The 20,644-nt window shown below is 45.0% G+C and overlaps 10 protein-coding genes across 10 annotated transcripts; 7 read left to right on the top strand and 3 right to left on the bottom strand.

Annotated features, from left to right (window-relative positions):
• The first annotated feature begins 4,168 nt into the window (after window positions 1-4,168).
• BO70DRAFT_363261 (uncharacterized protein) lies at window positions 4,169-4,962 on the top strand. The gene has a single exon (XM_025543520.1). It carries the CDS (start codon window positions 4,420-4,422, stop codon window positions 4,624-4,626), a length of 207 nt encoding a protein of 68 aa, XP_025398326.1. The 5' UTR covers window positions 4,169-4,419; the 3' UTR covers window positions 4,627-4,962.
• Window positions 4,963-5,371: 409 nt separating this feature from the next.
• On the top strand, window positions 5,372-6,025 carry BO70DRAFT_63741 (uncharacterized protein). The gene has a single exon (XM_025548606.1). The coding sequence runs from the start codon at window positions 5,527-5,529 to the stop codon at window positions 5,902-5,904; it is 378 nt and encodes a 125-aa protein (XP_025398325.1). The 5' UTR covers window positions 5,372-5,526; the 3' UTR covers window positions 5,905-6,025.
• A 121-nt stretch (window positions 6,026-6,146) lies between these two features.
• BO70DRAFT_293944 (cytochrome P450) lies at window positions 6,147-7,680 on the top strand (the record flags this gene model as incomplete). The annotated part of the gene is made up of 2 exons (XM_025539457.1): window positions 6,147-7,277; window positions 7,339-7,680. The coding sequence occupies 2 exons, from the start codon at window positions 6,147-6,149 to the stop codon at window positions 7,678-7,680; spliced, it is 1,473 nt and encodes a 490-aa protein (XP_025398324.1).
• Window positions 7,681-8,314: 634 nt separating this feature from the next.
• Window positions 8,315-8,586, top strand: BO70DRAFT_397621 (uncharacterized protein; the record flags this gene model as incomplete). Its single annotated transcript, XM_025546720.1, has 2 exons — window positions 8,315-8,520; window positions 8,574-8,586. The coding sequence occupies 2 exons, from the start codon at window positions 8,315-8,317 to the stop codon at window positions 8,584-8,586; spliced, it is 219 nt and encodes a 72-aa protein (XP_025398323.1).
• A 1,006-nt stretch (window positions 8,587-9,592) lies between these two features.
• BO70DRAFT_317288 (fungal specific transcription factor domain-containing protein) lies at window positions 9,593-11,727 on the top strand. The gene is made up of 2 exons (XM_025540380.1): window positions 9,593-9,617; window positions 9,750-11,727. The coding sequence occupies exon 2, from the start codon at window positions 10,025-10,027 to the stop codon at window positions 11,654-11,656; it is 1,632 nt and encodes a 543-aa protein (XP_025398322.1). The 5' UTR covers window positions 9,593-9,617; window positions 9,750-10,024; the 3' UTR covers window positions 11,657-11,727.
• A 2-nt stretch (window positions 11,728-11,729) lies between these two features.
• BO70DRAFT_408524 (cytochrome b2) lies at window positions 11,730-13,146 on the bottom strand (the record flags this gene model as incomplete). The annotated part of the gene is made up of 4 exons (XM_025547207.1): window positions 11,730-11,887; window positions 11,938-12,146; window positions 12,255-12,724; window positions 12,823-13,146. Coding segments are annotated over 4 exons (1,161 nt in total), but the record flags the coding sequence as incomplete, so codon positions are not given.
• An 896-nt stretch (window positions 13,147-14,042) lies between these two features.
• Window positions 14,043-15,213, top strand: BO70DRAFT_63716 (kinase-like protein). Its single transcript, XM_025548605.1, has 3 exons — window positions 14,043-14,302; window positions 14,393-14,691; window positions 14,753-15,213. Exons 1-3 carry the CDS (start codon window positions 14,167-14,169, stop codon window positions 15,164-15,166), a joined length of 849 nt encoding a protein of 282 aa, XP_025398320.1. The 5' UTR covers window positions 14,043-14,166; the 3' UTR covers window positions 15,167-15,213.
• A 599-nt stretch (window positions 15,214-15,812) lies between these two features.
• Window positions 15,813-17,227, top strand: BO70DRAFT_397617 (U4/U6 small nuclear ribonucleoprotein PRP4; the record flags this gene model as incomplete). Its single annotated transcript, XM_025546719.1, has 4 exons — window positions 15,813-16,063; window positions 16,114-16,436; window positions 16,509-16,804; window positions 16,871-17,227. The coding sequence occupies 4 exons, from the start codon at window positions 15,813-15,815 to the stop codon at window positions 17,225-17,227; spliced, it is 1,227 nt and encodes a 408-aa protein (XP_025398319.1).
• A 232-nt stretch (window positions 17,228-17,459) lies between these two features.
• On the bottom strand, window positions 17,460-18,212 carry BO70DRAFT_363256 (uncharacterized protein). Its single transcript, XM_025543519.1, has 2 exons — window positions 17,956-18,212; window positions 17,460-17,896 (listed from the first exon to the last, which is right to left on the bottom strand). The coding sequence occupies exons 1-2, from the start codon at window positions 17,959-17,961 to the stop codon at window positions 17,678-17,680; spliced, it is 225 nt and encodes a 74-aa protein (XP_025398318.1). The 5' UTR covers window positions 17,962-18,212; the 3' UTR covers window positions 17,460-17,677.
• BO70DRAFT_363255 (glycoside hydrolase family 15 protein) lies at window positions 17,802-19,856 on the bottom strand. The gene has a single exon (XM_025543518.1). The coding sequence runs from the start codon at window positions 19,838-19,840 to the stop codon at window positions 18,080-18,082; it is 1,761 nt and encodes a 586-aa protein (XP_025398317.1). The 5' UTR covers window positions 19,841-19,856; the 3' UTR covers window positions 17,802-18,079.
• Window positions 19,857-20,644: the final 788 nt, after the last annotated feature.

Here is a 20,644-nt window from a genome sequence, read left to right as displayed (position 1 = left end):
TAAATTATTATTAAAATTAAAAAAACTAGTCTTATCTAAGTCTTTAATTATTATATATATTTAAATAGAGATAAAGATCTGATTTTTATAATTTTTATATTATTATAATTACTGTCCCGGACAGTATAAAAAATAAATATTTTATATCTTTTTTTATTTCTTTTATACTAGATTTTATAAAAGTCTTTTTTAAAATATAATATATTTTTTAATATAATCAGTTAAGCAGATCAAGCAGTAGACTATATTTAAAGAATATTATTATATTTATATTATAATTAAATATATATTATACTTTATATATTATTTATATAAAAAGAATATATATATTATAAATTAATTTATAATTATTAATCTATCTGCTATATCTAATCTTTCTAATTAATAAATATAAATAGTTATAATAATAGTTATATCTTAATCTAATCTTAATTATATAGTTAAAAATTTTTTATATCTTAAATTCTTAATCTAACTGTCAGATTATGGCCAGGTTAAGATTAAGATATAATAATCAGGTTAAGCCACTCTAAAGATAGATTAAATTCTAGTAGATTTTATAATTAAAAAAAAGATAGTAGACTAAGCTAGATTTAAATTATTAAATAAATAAAAACTTTTTATAATATTAAGAGCTTATATTTATAAATTATATAATCTTTTAAATTTATAATTAAAAATTAATATAATAAACTAGCTAATAAAAAACTTCTAGAAGCTTTTTATAAAAAAAAATTTTATATTAATTTTTTATAGATAGCTTCTAGAATATATCTTTTTAAAAATTTTTAAAATATTAAAAGAGATTTTAAGATTTTTATTATTATTTTTTTATATATATTTAATAATACTGTTTAAAATCTTAATTCAAAGTTTTTATAAAAAAATATTAATTATAAGCTAAATTATATAAATAAGATAGAGAATATAATACTAGCTTTAAATAATCTTTAAAAAATTAAAATTAATTAAAATATTATAAAATTAAATATTCTAATTAAGTTAAGTTTAGAGTTCAGCTGAGATTATACTAAATATTATATTATTATTATTAATATTATTAGTTATTATATCTAATAATTAATAAATAAGATTATATTTATACAAGACTAATAAAATAATTATAGCTAGATTTTTATTAATATAAGATTTAGATATTAATTAAAAATCTAGCAAAATCTTATAATAATTTATATTTTTTATTAAGAAATATTTAATTAAATTAAAAAATATTTTTTAATTAAGACTAATTTAGCAGTCTATTATAATTAATATTTATTTAATATTCAGAAATTTTAATAGCAGCTATATATATATCTCTTTAGATAATTTTATAAAATATTTTTTAATTTATATTTAATTAGAAGAATTTAATTTTCAATAAAAAAATAAAATAATAAGATTAATTATTTATTTAAATTAAATATATTTAATAATTTAAAATAGTAGATAATAGATAATTATAAAATATAAAACTTAATTCTAAAAATTCTGTTTATTATAAACTATAGAGATCTAAAAAAAAATAATAATTAAAAAAATTTATTTTAAAAAAATAAATAAATATTTATAGTAATTCTTTACTTAGTATCTAATTAATTATTTACTTAAATATAATTAATAATAATTTCTTTTTATAATTCTTACAGAGATAATAATTTATAAAACTAGTTTTTAAGTTTTTAATTTCTAGATATTATAAAATATAAAAATATATAATATAATAGATATAAGAAATTCTATTAAAAAATAATATATCTTTTTAAAAACTATCTTATATTATTAATAATTTTTTCTAATTAAAATAAAATAATAGTTTTTTAATTTATATATAATCTTTAGAAAAGATTATTTTTTATTATTAATTCTAAAAAATAAAAAATTTTTTTTAAAGAGCTAGATATAAAATAATCTTCTGATTTTTTATAATATATATAATTTTAAGATTTAGAAAAAAAGAAAAAATCTGATTTAAAAAGCTTATCTTAGTTTAGATATTATTATAATTTATAAAGATCTAAGAAATAAAAGAAAAAGATTTAATAATATTTTTTAAAAATAAATTAAATAATTATAATTAATTTATAATTCTAAAGCTATTTTATAAATAATAGATATAAAAAAATAAAAATAAAAAACTCTATAAAAGCAGTTTATTTTATTTTAAAATATAATTTTATATAAATATAATTTATTATATTTTAATATACAGCTGAGATATCTGCTGTATTTTATTTATTTTAATAAATTTAATAAACAGAAATTTATATCTAAAGTCTAGAGTTAAAAAATAGTCTTTTTTTTTAAATAAAACTACTTAAAATATAATAAACTAGAATAAAAAATAAATATTTATAAAAAAAATTTATAAAAGATTTTTATAAAATTTTTTATAAGAATTATAATATTATAGTACAGATCTAGTATATTTTATTTATTTATTTTATTTATTTAATTTATTTAATTTATTTAATTTATTTAATCTATTTAATCTACTCTATCTTAATAATCTAATTATTTATAATCTTTTTAACTATCTGCTAGTTTCTAATTTTATTAATAGCTCTTTGAGTTATATTTTATTTATAAATCTAAAAATAATCTAATTCAGAAAAAATAATAAAATAAAAATAATATATTTATTCTTAATATTCTAATTAATAATTAATATATAATTTTTCTAGTGTTCTATAATATAATTAAAATATATAATTAAAATAGAGCAGTAATTATATATTTTTATATATATTTTTTATTATAAGAATAATAATTTTATAAAAAGCTAAATTTTATTAATATAACTAGAATTTTCTTATTATTTCTAATAAATAATAATAAAGAAGATATTAATTTCTTTTTTAATTATATTTTTTTAATTTAAAAAGCTTTTTTTTATATATTTTTAGATAATAATAAAGATAGCCAGATTAATAATTATTTAATCTAGATATATCTTAATTATACTAAAGCTTAAAAAGATATAATAAATAGATCTTAATATTAAAAATAATTAAAATAATTAATTACCTGATTTTTAATTATACCGCGATCAGATATAAAAATTTTCTTAATCTGATTATAATCTGGCAGTTAGATATAAAAATTCTAATTAACCTGATCTGACCTGGCTGTTAGCCACTCTAATAATTAATATAAATAATATTTATAGATAGATATTAGTTAATATTAATACTAGATAAGATCTAGTATATTATTTATAGAATATGAATTTTATATAAATAATAAATTATTATATTCTAATCTTTTATTATTTTTATATAATTATATATTACTTCTGAGAATATTTTATATAAAAATCTTATTATTATTTAAGAAATATAATTAAATAATCTCTAGAAATTATAATTAATATTTATTATATATCTATAAAATATCAGATAATATCTAGAAATTATAATTAATATTTATTATATATTTATAAAATATAGTTTTTATTTATAAATAATAAATATCTTTTATATCTAATCTATTTTATTATAAAACTATTTTTATTAAATTATAATTATATAATAGTTTCTGAATTATATTTAACTTTAATAATATTTATATATAATTATCTGATTTAAATAAGATTATATTATTAGTAATTATTATTATATATAAATAATAATAAATAACTGTTTTGTAACTGTAAGTAACTATAATATAATCTAATTATAATCTAACTGTTATTATAGATAACAGTTTAATAATTATTATAAAATAATCAGTGAGTATAGCAAATTATTAAATATATATAAATAATAATAAGCTATTATCTTTGACTTTTACTGAACTATGCTGTGACCCTCTCTACGCACGCCTCCGGGCCCCTATGTTAGCCCGCTATTCATCTTCTATAATACAAGACAGGTTCACCCGTCACTTTTACTTTTCCAGGTCCTCTGACAGTATATAAAGAGGTGTGGAGTATTCCGTAGGGCAGGTAGGTTACCACCTGGCAAGTATCATCGGTATTCCAGAAACGGTATGTAGTAAGTTTGGTAAGAGGACCATTCCCTTTTAAGCCTGGCACGGGACACGGCACGTGCACCTGCCATTTTGGGCACAGCAACGGAAGAACAGCGTTCCCGGATGCCGGGCTTTGCTTGTTGTTTGTCGCGGCGGTACGGAGTACTTCTTGTCCTCTCTTGTCTTGTCCTGGCATCTCTCGCCCATCGGCAAATCGTGGTCGCGAAGACCATCCATGACTCCATCGCTGGCGTGGTCATTCAGAGACTGCTATTCATAGAATCCCACGCGTTGGGACTTTAGTCTTGTCATCCCGAGACCGCTGTTGATGGTATTCTACGTGTCCCGAGTCTGCCATATGCGTAAATCCATCTGACCAGTCCGGGCAGTGTAACGGCGATAGAGTGACAGATTAACTTTTTCCTGCTTCTTTACCTAACTAGCGCGATGGAAACCACAGAGCCTTGTTGGGCTACCCCTGTCAGCACTCAGACGAGAAGATCTGGCCGGAGCGGTGGAGGTGGTGGATGCAGCGCTGCGAACGTGCTGGTGACTCCTCCCGGCGGAAAGACCACACCCGTTCCACTCGTGATACGCACATGGAGAAGTTTGGACGCCTGTGGAGGCTCTAATGTCGCTCAGACACTACCATGATGACATCGGTAGCCATGCAATGGGTCCCGCCGAATCGCAGTGTTCGATCGTTAGCGAGCATTTACCCGGGAGATCTCTTTTCGCACAGACAAATGTACTCTGGACACTGCCTGGTTTACAGTGACGTCGAGCCGACCTGAGATCTTATTAGAATAGATAGCCCAGGCCCAACCCTGTGAGCGATTTGGAACTCTGATCTGATTGAGCTGATATATCAGACGGTGGCTGCCAAAGACCCTACCGTGACTGCGCGGGACTTTCCAATTCTGTTCATCACACCCAACAATCGGATACCTCGAAATTTGGTCGAGGCATGGCGCGTTGGACTAGCACGAGTCGTCCGGGATCCGTCGCTGAGGATGGATTCCGCTGATGCCTGGTGCACCCGCCTTGATGTACCTACCACGTTGCATCGTCTTCGAGAAGACAGACGAAATGATTGCGACAAGGATATTTCTGGCCTCGCGATACAATAGGAACAGGGGATAGGATGATGGTTGTATGTCAAACCATGGCTCCGAATCCGCGCAATACAGGCTTTTGCGCACATGGCTGTGCCGCCTTAATGTGAAATTTGACTTCACATCTGTGGCAGTGGTGGGTTGCTCGATGGGGCCAAAGCGCACTCGTAGCGGCACCAGGATTTAGCGGCGTCGTGCCTGTGCCCACAATCAACACCAGATGACGACTGCGGCCTGTCATATTGGCCATGCCAGATTCAAACCCATATCGCTTCGATAACTGACACCGAATGATGGATCATTGATTAGGCGGAGCTGAGGACAGATCGCACAGGGTTGCACCGACAGTGGATCGCCTCGGCTCCGAGCCCGCATTTGAAACGGCCAGCAGTTTAACTTCCGGCTCCCGAACTGGCAAGCCTGACATCCGCGCCACGATATGCAGAATAGTACAGGAATCGGTGTCCTCGATCCAGGCCTCTTATGTTCTGGGCCCGTCCAATTGGCCTGCAATCGCACCCGAATCAGGTTAACTAGCCCCGAATTTTGTCTCCGCCTTTTGTCCGCCCGGGTCATCGGGTCAGCGGCTTCCTGCATTCCTCACGGAAGACAGCTTTGCTCACTCTTCTTGATTTTCTTGTCTTTGGCCAGCTTTGGAAATGGGCACCGTCATCGTATCACACTGCCCAACCAACCTACTCAGAGATTTCTCAAGACGGGGGCTCGAGATGTGGAGATATGCGGTATTGTCTACCTCGAGCGCCAGTCCCGTCAAGCGGGGCGACGGGACGATCAACACCGCTCGCGATACAAATGATGGAACCTAGCGCCATCCAGATCGCCTAGCCACGGCGCTACGACTCGGCTGCCCCCTGTTAGAACAACCCCGCTTCTGTGTGATGATTCTGGATGTGAAGACTTTACGCTCCCGTTCAATGACGGCACATAGACAAGGAACAGGTTGCGGATGAAGTTAAATACCGTGGGGCATACCGGGAATCTGGCGACATAAATCCCTCTGGCAGACCGGTTCGAATTTACCGGCACCAACCCGTCATAATGTTCGCGGCCATAGTATTTGCCGGGGTTCTTTTCCTCATTTACAACGTTGCCGGTGTGATTTGGAACCTTTTCCTACATCCTTTACATCACATCCCAGGACCCAAGACATGGATTGCCTTCCCCCTTTTGCGCAGGCTATCGGAAGTCAGGGGGCTGCTGGAGCGGGATCTTCGTGCCTTTCACGCGACATACGGTGAAGCCGTCCGCTACGGACCGGCAGAAGTCTCGTTTATCACCGCACAAGCTTGGAAGGACATCTACGGCCACGGCCATCAACAATTTCAGAAGGTCCTCAACTCCGCCAGCAATCCAAAGGATATCATTAGCGCCAACAATGCCGATCACACACGACATCGCAGAGCTCTGGCCCATGCCTTCTCCGCCAAAGGGCTACAGGCCCAGGAACCCGTGTTAATCGCCTATGTCGACAAGTTAATCAGCAGACTGCACGATGTGGCAGAGTCTCGACTGCCTGTTGATATGGTCAAATGGTATAACCTCACAACATTCGACCTCATCGGTGACCTGGCTTATGGAGAGCCATTCGGCGGCCTGGACTCATCCCAATATCACCACTGGGTGTCTACGATCTTTCAGTCGGTCCGCGCGCTCTCTTTCATCAAGCTGAAGGACGTCTATCCACTTGTCTTTTGGATCTTGGTGCCCTGGTTCCCAAAGGGATTGCAGGAAGCAAGAGAAAAGCAGTTGCAGCACAGCACCGAGACTGTCCAAAAACGGCTCCAGAGCAAAGTCGATCGCGGTCATGCGGACTTCATGCAGTCCATGCTGCGGCACCGGGGAGAAAAGGACGAACTGACCGACGAAGAGCTGGAGGCTAATGCCAACATTCTCATCATCGCCGGTAGCGAGACCACCGCCACCCTTCTCTCGGGCCTGACATTCTGGCTACTTCGTAGTCCCGAATGTCTGGAAAAGGTCGTCCAGGAAGTCAGATCCACACTGGAAACAGAAGACGATATCACATTCAATAACGTCAGCAGCAAACTTCCCTACATGCTGGCCTGCATTGAAGAGGGCCTCCGAATGTACCCCCCCGTCCCGACCGGACTCCTGCGCTGGACGCCCTCGTGGCCTGTCGAGATATCCGGCGTCCAGGTTGCGCCACACGTAAGTCAACCCCTCCCCAGCATCAGCATCAACATGACCTATCACTAATACAACCTCGTAGTCCAACGTCTGTGTCAACCAGTACAGCGCATACTTGTCGCCTACGAACTTCCACAAACCCGAACGATTCATCCCCGAGCGTTGGCTACCGGAAGCAAAGACCGACCCGTCGTCCCCGTTTTTCGATGACCAGCGCAATGTCTTGCAGCCTTTCTCGATCGGCCCTCGCAACTGCATCGGCAAGAACCTGGCGTATGCTGAGATGCGTGTCATGCTGGCAAGGGTGCTCTGGAACTTTGACCTCGAGCTGGCTCCGGAGTCCGCGACCTGGAGTGAGCAGAAGACGTACACTTTGTGGCATAAACCGCCTCTTATGTGTAAGCTTACGAAGAGAAATGCTTGACTCTGATTACCTCGGGTTGATACAGTAGTTTGAGAAGGGATATATGAGGTGGGTGATTGTTTGAGGGTGTACTCGCTTGTACGTGGCTGGACCAGGGGCTGACAAATTGCAATAGACTGCCGTTTGTGATGATCATGGTGATTTGTTGTAAATGCCGTTTGAAGGATCAAGTTGTGCCTCCGCTTTCTCCATATAGGTGAAATTTGTGAAATTGTATGCATAGCTCTGGCAGCTACAACTGCTTTACTTTTATTACTTTGGGAAACTGGCATATTCTTCGTTGATTGCATCTCTCGTTACTTGCATTTTCTGCTCATCTGTCCGGTCAATGCAACCACTTTAAATATCGTCGCAAGTGAATATCGACAGCCTCCTGTCTACGAACATGGACGGAAAACTCACTGTCCGCTGTTCTGTCATCAGATGATACCAGGGTACCGAATTCCCCTCACTGCATCCCCCCAGCCTTACTCGGGCTATGACAGTGTCGATCCGGGGTGAAGCTATCCCACCCCCACCCTCGCGTTTGCGGGGGAACCCAACCAGACGCCAAGTCGGACATGCGCCGACATGGTATAAAAACACCCTTCGTATCAGCAATGCAATAACCCCTACCTACCAAACATGTCGCACAATGTCCAAACCCACCGAGTCCCTCACCGAGTACCGGACCAATCCCCGGAAAATCCAAGAATCGGATCAAGATGCGATATACCAAGCCTACGTCACTCAGAGCCCGGAAGTGCACAGGAAGATGACCAGGCAGCTGCTCAGAAAGATGGATGTTTATCTGCTTCCGTTTGTGGTCGTTATGTATTTGTTGAACTTTTTGGATCGGAAGTGTGTCTTCTTATCTCCCCTTCCCTACCATCCCGTGCTATTCCTGTAGATAGGAACTTGTCCTGAGTGGGATATCATAAACAGTAATCCATCACAAGCATGACCTGGTTCCCTAGAGAATGACCTCGCGACTAGTATCCTTTTCGTGGGATATTTGCTCATGCAGTTACCCTCGAATTTGTGGCTGACGCGGGCGAGGCCGTCGCTGTTTCTGGGGGGTTGCGATGGCGATTTGGTTCGTTGGTCCTTTTCTTGTCTCTTGACTCTGCATTTGTTGGGCGGGGCTAATGAGAAGAATCAAGGGGCGTCATATCGCCTGGTTCTATTCCGGCAGCTCCCTGGTCAATGCTTTAGTGAGGGTTGTGCATGCGAGGATGAATAAAAGGCTTGATGCTGCTGAGGAGGAGAGGGGTGAGGAAGGGGGTCACGGTGGTGATCTGGAGAGAAGGAGTACTGGATTTAGATATATTCTGTAGAGAGAATCAAATCGAGGTGGGTGTTTGGCTGCGGGAGGGAAAGACTTCGTAGAAGGAAGGAAAGGTCCCTGTTAGTGCAATAGCGTTGTTTGATAGAATGATTAACGCAAATGTTTACGTCTATGCCTCGGATTTGGATGTCATATCACGCGCAGCCGATGAATTCATCTCTCCGGGCGGGTTGGAGGATAGTGGGAAGGTCGATAGGACAATTCAGGAGAGTCGGTGGGGCCAGTGGGTGGAGTTCACTGCACATGAAACTATATTCATTTTGCCTGTTGAGCAGAACATGATTATTTATTTATTTATTTTTTTTTTTTGAAAATCTTCTGTCCAATTTTCAACATTGTTATTCAAATCCCTCCAGTTGGCGAGTCATGATTTGTGCAGGTGCATAAAAGACGGCATAAAGCACAATTGTTCTTTTTGGTTTAGCGCGAGACGGGATTCGACCGGTCATCTCCAGCCATCAACAACATCCATCCATCCATCCATCCATCCATCCCATCATGAGTCGAAAGAGACCACGCACCGACAATTCAGCCCATGAAGGTCCATCAACGGTTGCCCCTACCATCCCCAATTCAGGGGAAGGCCTTCGTCTGACTCGCAGTAAAGCATGTGAGTTGTGATGTCTCCTCATATCTGAACTATCAACAGAAGTCAGAACCAGGGATCTTCCTGGCCAAAACGATGTCGAGACATCGTTTCTGTCGGTGGGACAAATCCTAGTACCAGAGCTAAGATGGCCAGGCACGGAATGTCGAAGTCAAAAGACCAAATGCCAAACCAGTCCGGACAATACCTCATGCGCGAGATGTCTGCAGCACGGCCTGGAGTGCGTCTCGTACGATATTTCGCAGCAGTTTCTGCAAGGCGACTCGGTGTGAGTTCGTTTCTCCTTCATCAAACTCGAGACAGTTAACAACCGTAGATGGAAGAAACAGACAACCGCGGACGTTGACTTGCTGCGGGCGGCAGTCCAGCATCTGCTCAGACACACTCAACAGCCGGAATTATCTTCTTTCATGGTGCAATACCAACCGGTACAGTTACCGCTATCTGCGCCTGAGTCCCAGAATCCCAATTCGGCTCTTGACATGTCGAGGGAGAATTCCCCCCAGCCGCAGGGTATTGACCCAACAAGTCTGGTGACTGCACCCATGAATAATCTCTACGACCTGACGAGGTTGAAGAATCTCCGTAACAACCTCAGTTCCAAACCTCAGGCTTCGCCAATCGAGAAAGACTTCATCTCGCAAGGCGTAATCTCGATGGCAATCGCGGAATTCCTCTTCAATAGATTCTTAGAGTGCAACAACCGAATGCTATGGGATGGACTTCTTCTAGTCCACGAGACTTTGGACTCAGTCCGGAGGTCTTCAACCCTCCTAGCGGCAGCCATCCTGACCGTTGGGGCACTGCATACCCCGAATCAAACCGACGCGTTTCATCAATGCTACAACGTCTTTGTGTCTCTCGCATCCGCCGTGGCACTGTCACGATACCATAGTTTGGACGACGTCCGGGCGCTATGCATCGGTGCCTTTTATTTGGCCAACCTCAGCTGGAAGCTATCCGGCCTGGCGACTCGAATCGCGGCCGAGATGGGTCTGCATCAGTCTTTCCACCAGCTCATGCAAGGAGATCCTACCAGGATGGAGCATGTGCGTGTGTGGTATGCAACATATGTATGCGATCACCAGTTTAGCATCGCGCATGGCAGGCCCCCCGCAGCCGTGGACGATGAGTCGGTCCGGAATATTAGACAATTCCTGCAGCTGGACCAGACCTGCCCAGGCGATGTAAGACTAGCGGCCCAGGTTGATTTGTTCCGTATCTTGACCGAGGCCTACATGAAATTCGGCAGTGATCCCAATCGGGTCCTAGATGATGAGGACATGAATAAACTGCATGCATTCAACAGGGCAGTCGAAGAGTGGCAACTTGAATGGGTGCCTCGTTCAAGCGATTGCCCGTTTCTGGGAACATATCCTTCGAAAGCTCTGGATTTATACTCTCACTTTGCGCGATTCCAGCTTAACTCACTAGCCCTTTGCAGCGTTTCCTATCTCGGAATAGATGCTGCCAGCATGGATGCGCTCTCCCCCGCACACATTCAAGCCGCCAATTGCGCCCTCTCGGCCGCAGCAGATACCTTGAGGGCTTTCGGGGACGGCCCGGACCGTGGCCGTGTCTTTTGCAATGTACCCATATTCACCTTCACCATGGTAGCATTTTGCGCAACGTTTCTTCTGAAGATCACTGCGACCTGGGGACGAGACGTGACTCGGGGGCTTGCAAAGGAAAAGGGTCTAAATATCCCTGATGTTGATAATGTGCGTCTTGTCGAGTCATTGACTTTGAAACTGAGCATTTATGCGACACAGCTCAATGCCAAGCACCTTGCAGAACACATTGCGGATGGCCTGGACGGAATGTTAGTGAAGTATCGTGATTTGCTTGTCAGGACACGCCTCTGCAATCCACTGTTGACCTCTCACTCGCCCCCTGCCACGAACCAAGAGGTTTCTGGTGAGAATGCTGTTTGGACAGGCGAGTATAACCTCCACAACCTCGGCGGGACCTTCGGCTTTGGCCTGGATGAGACGTTACTGGGTCAGATGGCGGAGGACAGTTTTGAAATGTGGTCTCAATGAGGTTGTATCATCTATTATGGTACATATTTCTCCTCAACTACTACACTTTTGAAAATGTGAAACCCCCTACCTATTACAATCTCGCCTTCATGACAGGCCCACTATACGACCCTCCCAGTCTGTTCGGAATCGAATGATCCACATCCAACGTGTTCAGCAACCCCGGATGCGCCTGAGAGAGGTCCGTAATCCCCAGCAGCCGCATCGTAGTCTCCAGCTCATCCTTCATGACTACTTCTGTCAGCATCTTCTCCCAAAAAAGGGTGAGCATATATACATACTCTCAATCAACCTCTCCACCCCCTCCTGCCCATACAACAGACTATACAAAAAGTGCCGACCCATCCCAACCGCCTTGGCTCCCAGACAAATCGCCTTGACGATGTCCGTCCCACGCCGGATGCCCCCATCCACAAAGACCTCCAACTTGTCAAAGACCTCCGGACAACACTTGCGAATCTCCATCAAGACCGCAATCGAAGACGTCGACCTAAACCCACCCATCATCACATCAGCTTGACTTCCCTTCCTTCCTTCCCATCAACCCGCCAAAAAAACTTTTAAAAAAAAATAAAATAAATAAAAATAAAACACTCACGTATCCAAACTCCGTCCGCCATGGTTACTAACCACAATCCCATCCACCCCATACTCAACCGCCAGGAGCGCATCCTCCGGCGTCTGTATCCCCTTCAACACAATCGGCAACTTCGTGGCTTGTCTCAACCACGCCAGATCCTGCCATTGAAAGCTGGCATCGATATACCGTCCCATCGTCCTTCCCAGCCCGGATCCCTTGGTGTCATTGATCGCCTGCGCGCCACTCATAGGCAACGGCATGGAGAGAATCGAATCATCGGCTTCCACCCGCTCATCCGCCTCCCGCTTCCCCGCGACGGGCGCGTCAACCGTCACGAAAATAGCTTTTATCCCGGATTCTTCTGCCTGTCGGAGCAGCTGTCTCGATGCGGCCCGGTCTGTGTTGACGTATAGCTGGAAGAAGAATGGGTGGGTTGGGGGGGCGCATTTCGTGATGTCGGACATGGAATAGGAGGCGTTTGTTGAGATCTGCCACCCAGCCCCAGTCAGCACTGTCACTATGAACAATATGAACAATATGAAGCAGAGAGCAATAAGAAGAGAAAGAATATAATAAACAAACTCACGCACTGCCCCAACCGCCCCCCCACACACCCCCTCGCCATCGCCAACTCGCCATCCTCATGAACTAATTTGGCCATCGCGGCGGGACTAATAAACAGGGGGAGTCCGGTCTCGCATCCCAGGATGGTGGTCTTCGTGTTCACGGATGTCACGTTGCGGAGGACGCGCGGACGGAGGAGGATGCGGTCGTACATGGATTTGTTGCTGTCGCGGGTGATCATGTCTGTTGCTGCAGAGGAGTAGAAGGCCCATGTCTTGGGGGGGAGGTGTTGGGAGGCGAGGGTTTCGAGGTCGTGGGTGTTGAGGATTGTGGGGAGGGGGGGAGGGAGGAGGGCATTTTGGGTGGGTGGGGAGGGTTTTTTTTTTTTTTTTTTTTTTCCGTTCTGGTGGTTTGGGGAGAAGGGTTGGATGGTGGGAATGATAGCCTTTAGAAAGAATTGGGGATTATGGATATTGTGTGAGCTTCATTGCTTTTCAGAGCAGTGGTTTATATACTTATAGTTTATACCGTGAGTCCGGACTTTTGCCGTAGTTTGCGGAGTTTCGCCGGAGGGGATCGATCGGCCGTGCCCGCAGGACCACAGAAACGGGCGGATGTGCGCCAGTCAGCAGTCAGCACACAAGTTTCACCCACCTTCCTTCCAGTTTCACCAACCCAGTGTGGACCGACCGTAAGTAAGTATCTGGCTGGCTGGCATCCCCCTCGCCAATCCTCCATCCCATCCCACCATCCCACCATGCTCCCCACCCTTCGAAAGGTATTGGTCAACCAGTCGCGGTCTTCCTTCCCAAAATCCGTCCCCCCCGAATGGAGTTCGCCCGTAACCCCCATCCGCCCCCCGCGCAAGTCGGCCAGAAAGGCCCAGAAATCCCTATGGACGGACGTTCCACGCGAGCTTCCATCCGAATTTGAACTCCTCGACCGATCCGCCAGGATCGAGGAGGAAACCCTGCCGACGTACACGCGGAAGAAGGCCTATACCGTCCGGCTCGGCCAGATTCTCCTCAACCGGTACCAGCCGCTCGCCAAGCTAGGCTACGGCCGAGATGCCACCGTCTGGTTTGCCCGAGACTTGCTGTATGTACTGAATGACTGACCCCATCCATGCCCTATTCAACCATGATTTCTGACTGCCCACTTGCGACCAACCAGCAAGTCCAGGCACGTCGTGCTGAAGATCTTCCTCCGGGGAAAACAAAAGGAGCACGAGTTGAATGCCTATAATTATCTCAATTCCATCTAGACCAACCACTGCGCCAGAGAATTCATTCGCAGGCCCATCCACCATGGGCATATCAAGGGCAAACATGGCCATCATCTCTGTCTGGTCCTTGAACCGCTAGGGATGAACCTAGCGGAGCTCCTGCAACTCATGCCCGGAGGAGGACGTACCATGACCCTGGACGCCATGAAACCCGTCATCCGCAAACTTCTCCACACCCTGGACTTTCTCCATTCGGAAGCCGGAATTGTTCACACCGGTACTTACTTACCCCTTATACCTCCCTCCCTTTACCTCAATCCAATCTCAATTATTATAAGCCCGCGCCGAAGGAACTAACCTGGAGAAGATATCCAACCGAAAAACCTCCTTCTGCCAGCCCCATCCGCAGATGCACTATCCGCGTTTGAACAGCGTGAGCTCAGCTCCCCCGCACCAAGGAAAGTCGCCCGAGGCCGAACAATCTACACCACATCGCGTTTCCCAGCCGGAGACGGTCTCCCCCAGCTCATTGGGCTTGGTCAAGCCCGATCGATGAGAAGAGATTATGACGAGCCTATCGCCATGCCCGACCACTACCGTGCGCCCGAAGTCCTGTTGAACTCGGAATGGGGCATGAAGCTGGATATCTGGAGCGTTGCCATGACGGTATGGAACCAATCCCCCCCCCCCCCCCCCCTTCCTAGCAAGTGCTGATCTATCCCAACAGGCCTGGGACATGGTCAGTCCTCAACCTCTCATCCAAGCTCCAACGAAAGATGGAATATCCAACAACGTCGCCCACATAGCAGAGCTGATCGCCCTGCTTGGTCCGCCTCCACCAACTCTTCTCAAATGGAAAGCGAGTCGGGAATTCTGGGATGAAAACGGCCGGTGGAGGAATCTGGCCCCAATCCCGGCCCGAATTATGGAGGAATTGGCTGCTGGCATCCAGGGAGAGAGAGATGATGTAGAGGGATTCTTGAGATGGTTGCGATCGGCGTTGCGATGGATTCCACAAGACCGCCCAACCGCTCAAGGCCTTTTGAATGATCCGTGGTTATTGAAGGGGGGCCGTGGGTACTGGGCGCGGGGATGTCTGACGACTGTGAGACTGGAGAGGGAGAGGAGGAAAGATGCATGAAGCTAGGATTGACCACACAGTGACTGTCAGGGCAAATTCAACTCTCAAGTATCCATCTATTGGTTTGGCGCGGGGAGGATGGACTTGCTGCAGCTAAATCTGTGACTTGTAAGCTCTTCGATGACAGCATGCCATAATTGCAATTAACTCACCCCAGCCAAGATTAGGATTATTTCCCTGATCTGATTCATCGCGCAGGCAAAGTATCGCGGGCTATTAGATATTAATACTGAAAACAGAAATTTAAAAATTATAACTTTTTTACATTATTTAAATAGTGTCTTGATAATATATAGATTATAGGTAGAAATCTATTAAAATAGAGTTAGCCGAGGCCGGGGAATGGACGGCGGCATCCCACAAGGGGTATAGTGCCCGCCCGCCCCAGCCGCCCGGGTGGATCTCTACCGTCTCCGTTCTTCGAAAACCTCCCTGCATCTCGAGCGTTTCGCTTCTCTAGCCGCTGGAGCCGATCACTTGATGATTTCTTCGGGTGGCCTGATCGAATGACCTCCGCCACTGGCTCATAACTGTCATCATGCATCGAGCCATCCGAGGGCGCATGTCCGTGAGGTGTCTCCCTTTATTCCTCCCAGCTCGACCCCTAGCATTCCAGAGAAGTGCCCCCCTCTCGAAAACGGCGGTCATGTCCATATCAATATCCAGGCCCACCTCCATCCCCTCGTCCAACTGGACGTCCCAGCCCCGAGCCTTTCCCACCACTGGCTTCGAACTCCTCGACAATTCCTCCAAGATCGAGGAGGAAACATTGCCTACCTATTCCGCAGAGAACTACTACCCTGTGCGACAAGGAGAGATTCTCAACGAAAGATATCAAACCATCGCAAAGCTCGGTTACGGAGTCACCTCCACCGTCTCGCTCGCCCGAGACCTAGCGTAGGTCAATCCTTCTCAGACCTCCAGCGAATTCTAATCCGAGATGGCAGCAAGTCCACTCACGTCGTCCTGAAAATTTACGTTCGGGGCCAAAACAGAGACCATGAGTTGAATACGTACAATCATCTTAATTCCTTTGAGACCGATCATCCAGGCAAGGAATTCATCCGAAAACTCCTCGCTCATTTTTACGTGGACGGTCCGCATGGCCGGCATGTTTGTCTAGTCCATGAGCCTCTGGGGTTGAATGTCACCGATCTCTTGCGCCTCACGCCCGGGCGGACGATGTCTGTGAAGAACATGAAACCCGCTATCCGGAAACTTTTGGGGACTTTGGATTTTCTCCATTCTGTCGCTGGGGTTATACATACCGGTAGTCATTCCCCCTCCCCTCTCCCGCCGATCCCGCGCAAAAACTATGACCATAGGACTAACATCTTATCAGACGTCCAACTCCGAAATCTTCTCCTCCCAGCACCTTCCCCTGCTGCCCTTTCCGCCTTTGAGGAACGCGAGCTGAACACTCCCTCAGCAAGAAAAGTCCTCACTGACCGAATAATCTACACCACAATACTTTTCCCAGCCGGAGACGGGCTTCCCCGGCTAAGTGACTTCGGAGAAGCCCGATATGGCGACGAATATCATGACGAGTCCATCATGCCGGATTATTATCGTGCTCCGGGGGTCATTCTGAAGTCCAGCTGGGACTATAAGGTGGATGTCTGGAGCGTTGGTATGGTTGTATGTGACATGTCCCCAAACTTCTATCTTATCTTTCTAATGACTATGGCTGATTGACTTCGCCAGGCATGGGATATTGTCAGCCCGCGCACCCTCATCCAAGGCTCCACGATAGACGGCATCTTCGACGACGGCGCGCACATCGCAGAACTAGTTGCCCTACTCGGCCCGCCGCCCCCGGAATTCGTCAAACGGACTCCTCTGGCCCGCGTCTTCTGGGACGAGCAAGGAAATTGGAAAAATCTGGTTCCGATCCCTGATCGAAGTCTGGAGAAGTTGGCTGAGGGGATCCAGGGCGAGGATGTAGAAGGGTTTCTGGGGTGGTTGCGGATGGCGTTGCGATGGAACCCGGAGGATCGACCCACGGCGACGGATCTGTTGATGGATCCGTGGTTGTTGAGGGGGCTGAATATCAAGATATAGGGGAGCAGAGGCGGAAGGTCAGAAGGGGGGGGTGGGGGATAGTGTAGTATTTTGTTGTGTTTTTTTTATTGGCCATTGACACTGGCGTATTGTTTATCCAAGAGGGCTCTTTATAGTCCTGCCAATAACTTTCACATGGTCTGATGTTGATTCGAGATGGAGTGTTGGTACTCTAAGACCTTGATTGATTTTGTAGTAATAGGGTATGGATAATACACCGAAATCAACAGGATTACGCCACGACTATCAAGTTCGTCCTATATTCGGGGTCATTTTATGGAGGAGTGATCCTTGAGCAGAAGGTTTGTCCATTGATTCTAGCACCCTATTCCATATTCAGCTATATTCACTGGTTGCATACCCTGTTCAACCAAGCAAGATAACAATAGCCAAGCACCCCATACCAACGCCACGAAATATAACCCCACAACAGGGTCCGAGCCCGCCATCTCAGCGATCTCCCCCCAGATTCATCGCCGCACTGACACAGGCAAGATGGCTAAAAGCCTGGGGCATATTTCCGATCTGCTCCCCGGACGAGGCAACCTCCTCCGAGAACATGCCCAGGTGATTGGCAAAGGAAAGGGCGCTGTCGAAGTTTGACGTGGCTGTCTTGCGCAGCTGCTGGAAGAAGGGGTCGTGGGGGAGATATGCCTTCGACCGGGATGCCTGCATTTCATCATTAGCATACCAATATCCAGTTTCGAAGTAAAGATGGGGACACATACACGCATCATAGCTTCAACAAGCCAAAAGGTCACCATGAGGAACGCGCCCTCATCACCACCCACACCTAGAACGGCTGTCAGAAACGTTATTGGTAGCGTCACGAACAGATGGAAAAGACTCCCACTAACCATCGTCCACCTTACTCGTATCATATCGGGAGACCATGTTGGCCACGTTCAGCCCGCCTTTACCCGGCGGCTCCATGATCTTCTGAATCGTACTCAGCAGCCTCGGATCATTCGGCGCAATGAAAAACACCAGTGGGGCAATCAGCACTGCCGCGTCGAAGGCATCTTTGTTCTCGTAGCTCATGCAGAAGAACCCCTTCTCGGCGTTATACCCGTGCTCCATGATCTCGTCGTAGAGGTCGTCGCGCTCGCGCACCCATGTTTCCCGGGACGGGCAGGGGAGGTTGGAGCGCTTCTCGGCGAGTCGGACACCGCGGTCTAGAGCCACCCAGAGCATGATCTTGGAGTAGACGAAGTTCTGGGGCGGTCCGCGGACTTCCCAGATCGATTGGTCCTTGTGGTGGCGGACCTGGATGACGAAGTCCATCATGCGGCGGATGGCGCGCCACTGTTCGTATGAAATGGCTGCTGCGTGCTTGTTGTACAGGTAGATGCTGTCCATCAGCTCTCCGTAGATGTCGAGCTGGGTATGTGTGGCAGCACCGTTGCCGATGCGGACTGGTCGGCTACCGCGATAGCCCTCGAGATGGTCGAGTTCGATCTCGGGGATGTCCCGCTCGCCATGAATGGTGACCATGATGGGTAGGAACGGATCCCCGGTCTTGGGGATCTGATTCAAAGGCGGGAAGATGCGTTCGAAGATGAAGTTGACGTACGACTCGGCTTCCTCGGGGTAGCCGTTTTTCAAGAACACGTAGATCGTGAATGCGGCATCGCGGACCCATGAGTAGCGATAATCCCAGTTCCGACTACCCCCGATATGCTCGGGGAGAGAGAAAGTGGGTGCTGCAACAATGGCCCCTGTCGGCTTGTAGGTTAACAGCTTCAGGACAAGGAGGCTGCGTTCCACTTGCTCGCGATAGTGCCCGCGGAAGGTGCATTGGCTGGTCCAGTCGGTCCAGAAATCACCGGAAATTCGCTCGATCTGCTGCAGATACGGAGCGAGCACCTGTGCGTCAGACGCAATATTCTCCTGGTCGTGCAGGAGCATGGTGATGGACTGGCCTTCGTTCAGAGTGACCTTGCCCACCAGACCCGGACCCAGGTGCCCGGAACTCTCGCATAATTCGAATTTCGCCCGGAGTTCAGTGCCAGGTTGGTCAAGATCCCCCTGATCTTCCAGGATACTAAGCTGGAGGGTCTGCGACTCAGACTTGAACTGAAATGTCTGATAGCCATCTCCCACCGTCCTGTTCAGCCGGCAAGCGGTGTGCGAATCCCTCGCATAGTTAAACGCCGGGAAAAGCTCGATATCAACGTCCATCTGGCCGCGGACACACTCCGCCTTGCGAACCAGCCCAGAATGACATTCCCGGTGGTGATCGGGATGTTTCTTCTGCTTGCAGCGACACCACTCGGGCAATCTACTCTCGACACCCAGCGGCTTGGCCTTCTCGACGGGGAAGTAATCCAAGATGTTCACCACGCCGGCCTCATGGATCCAGCGGGTTTCCAGCATGTTAGTGTAGGGTCGATAGCGCTGCTTACTCAAGGGACTCTTGATATTGTTGTGCGGGGTGATGGAGAAATGTCCGCCTTTCTGCTTGTCCAGGATGCGGCAGAAGATGGAAGGCGAGTCGAAGACGGGCCAGCACATGGAGTCGACGCTGCCATTCTTGCTGACCAGCGCACAGGTGTGCATGTCCCCGACCAGGCCATAGTCCTCGAGACCGCAGTATTCCGGAGTGACTTGCATGGTGGGCTGGATGATGGTGATGGGGAGTTGGACGGAGGTCGGCGGATGTAAGATGGTCGATGGGGGGGGTCCTTTGGTGCCGCGTGACGTCATGGGTGTTACCCCAGAGTTTCGCAGCTGACGGAGTCCATCAAAAGCAAAGTCCAGCCCTCGTGTTGAATATATCCGGGTTTGTGTGTCGTAGTGGCCCGGTTGAATTGCAAGTGGATGCTGATTCACAATTGAGATTGTGGACACTGCGCTATACCCCAATGGCGCTTTAGGGCTGCGATGGTGCCCTTGTCCGACTGCGAAGATTCCAGTTACACAGCATATTAGTTTCTCGCTGTAGATGCATATATCTTTACAGTGACTTGATTCATCCTGCAGCTTAGACTGAAGCTTAGACAATTGCTGAGCATCATCCTCGTCTATATGTGTTGTGTTATGCCTGCCAGTCTAGAATCGTCTGTGCGGTGTCCAATGTGGCTAGTGGCTATTGTTTCTCGCCTCTGGTACCGAGGGAAAAGAAGGCATAAAATATCAACTCCCAACATTCTCTCCTACGAACAGTGTCGGTCTGTGGGACTATTTAATACCCTTGATTCTTTTTTTTTTTTTTTTCCTTTACTGTTTTCTTTTTTTTCCGTGGGGAATGTTCCCACCTCGTCTCGGGTACATATATTCACCACATCCCCCACATTTTGGACGGCCTTTCCAGCTCACCAAGGAGAAGATAAAATGGTCTATTGGTCGTACTGTCAACTGATATTTTATTTATTGTAGAGATGTAGCTACAGTCTCTGTGCAGCCCCTGGAAAAAAA

Source organism: Aspergillus heteromorphus (genome assembly GCF_003184545.1).
Source record: "Aspergillus heteromorphus CBS 117.55 chromosome Unknown BO70scaffold_17, whole genome shotgun sequence".
NCBI classification, from domain to species: Eukaryota; Fungi; Ascomycota; class Eurotiomycetes; order Eurotiales; family Aspergillaceae; genus Aspergillus; species Aspergillus heteromorphus.
Note: the sequence above shows the minus strand (reverse complement) of the source record. Positions and strands in the feature narration are given on the sequence as shown.

Coding starts and splice junctions, on each gene's coding strand:
- BO70DRAFT_363261 (XM_025543520.1), top strand. CDS start 4,420: ATGGAAACCACAGAGCCTTGTTGGGCTACCCCTGTCAGCACTCAGACG.
- BO70DRAFT_63741 (XM_025548606.1), top strand. CDS start 5,527: ATGCAGAATAGTACAGGAATCGGTGTCCTCGATCCAGGCCTCTTATGT.
- BO70DRAFT_317288 (XM_025540380.1), top strand. CDS start 10,025: ATGGTGCAATACCAACCGGTACAGTTACCGCTATCTGCGCCTGAGTCC.
- BO70DRAFT_63716 (XM_025548605.1), top strand. CDS start 14,167: ATGAACCTAGCGGAGCTCCTGCAACTCATGCCCGGAGGAGGACGTACC. Junction 14,303..14,392: donor AGCCGGAATTGTTCACACCG/GTACTTACTTAC, acceptor AACCTGGAGAAG/ATATCCAACCGAAAAACCTC. Junction 14,692..14,752: donor TCTGGAGCGTTGCCATGACG/GTATGGAACCAA, acceptor CTATCCCAACAG/GCCTGGGACATGGTCAGTCC.
- BO70DRAFT_363255 (XM_025543518.1), bottom strand. CDS start 19,840: ATGCAAGTCACTCCGGAATACTGCGGTCTCGAGGACTATGGCCTGGTC.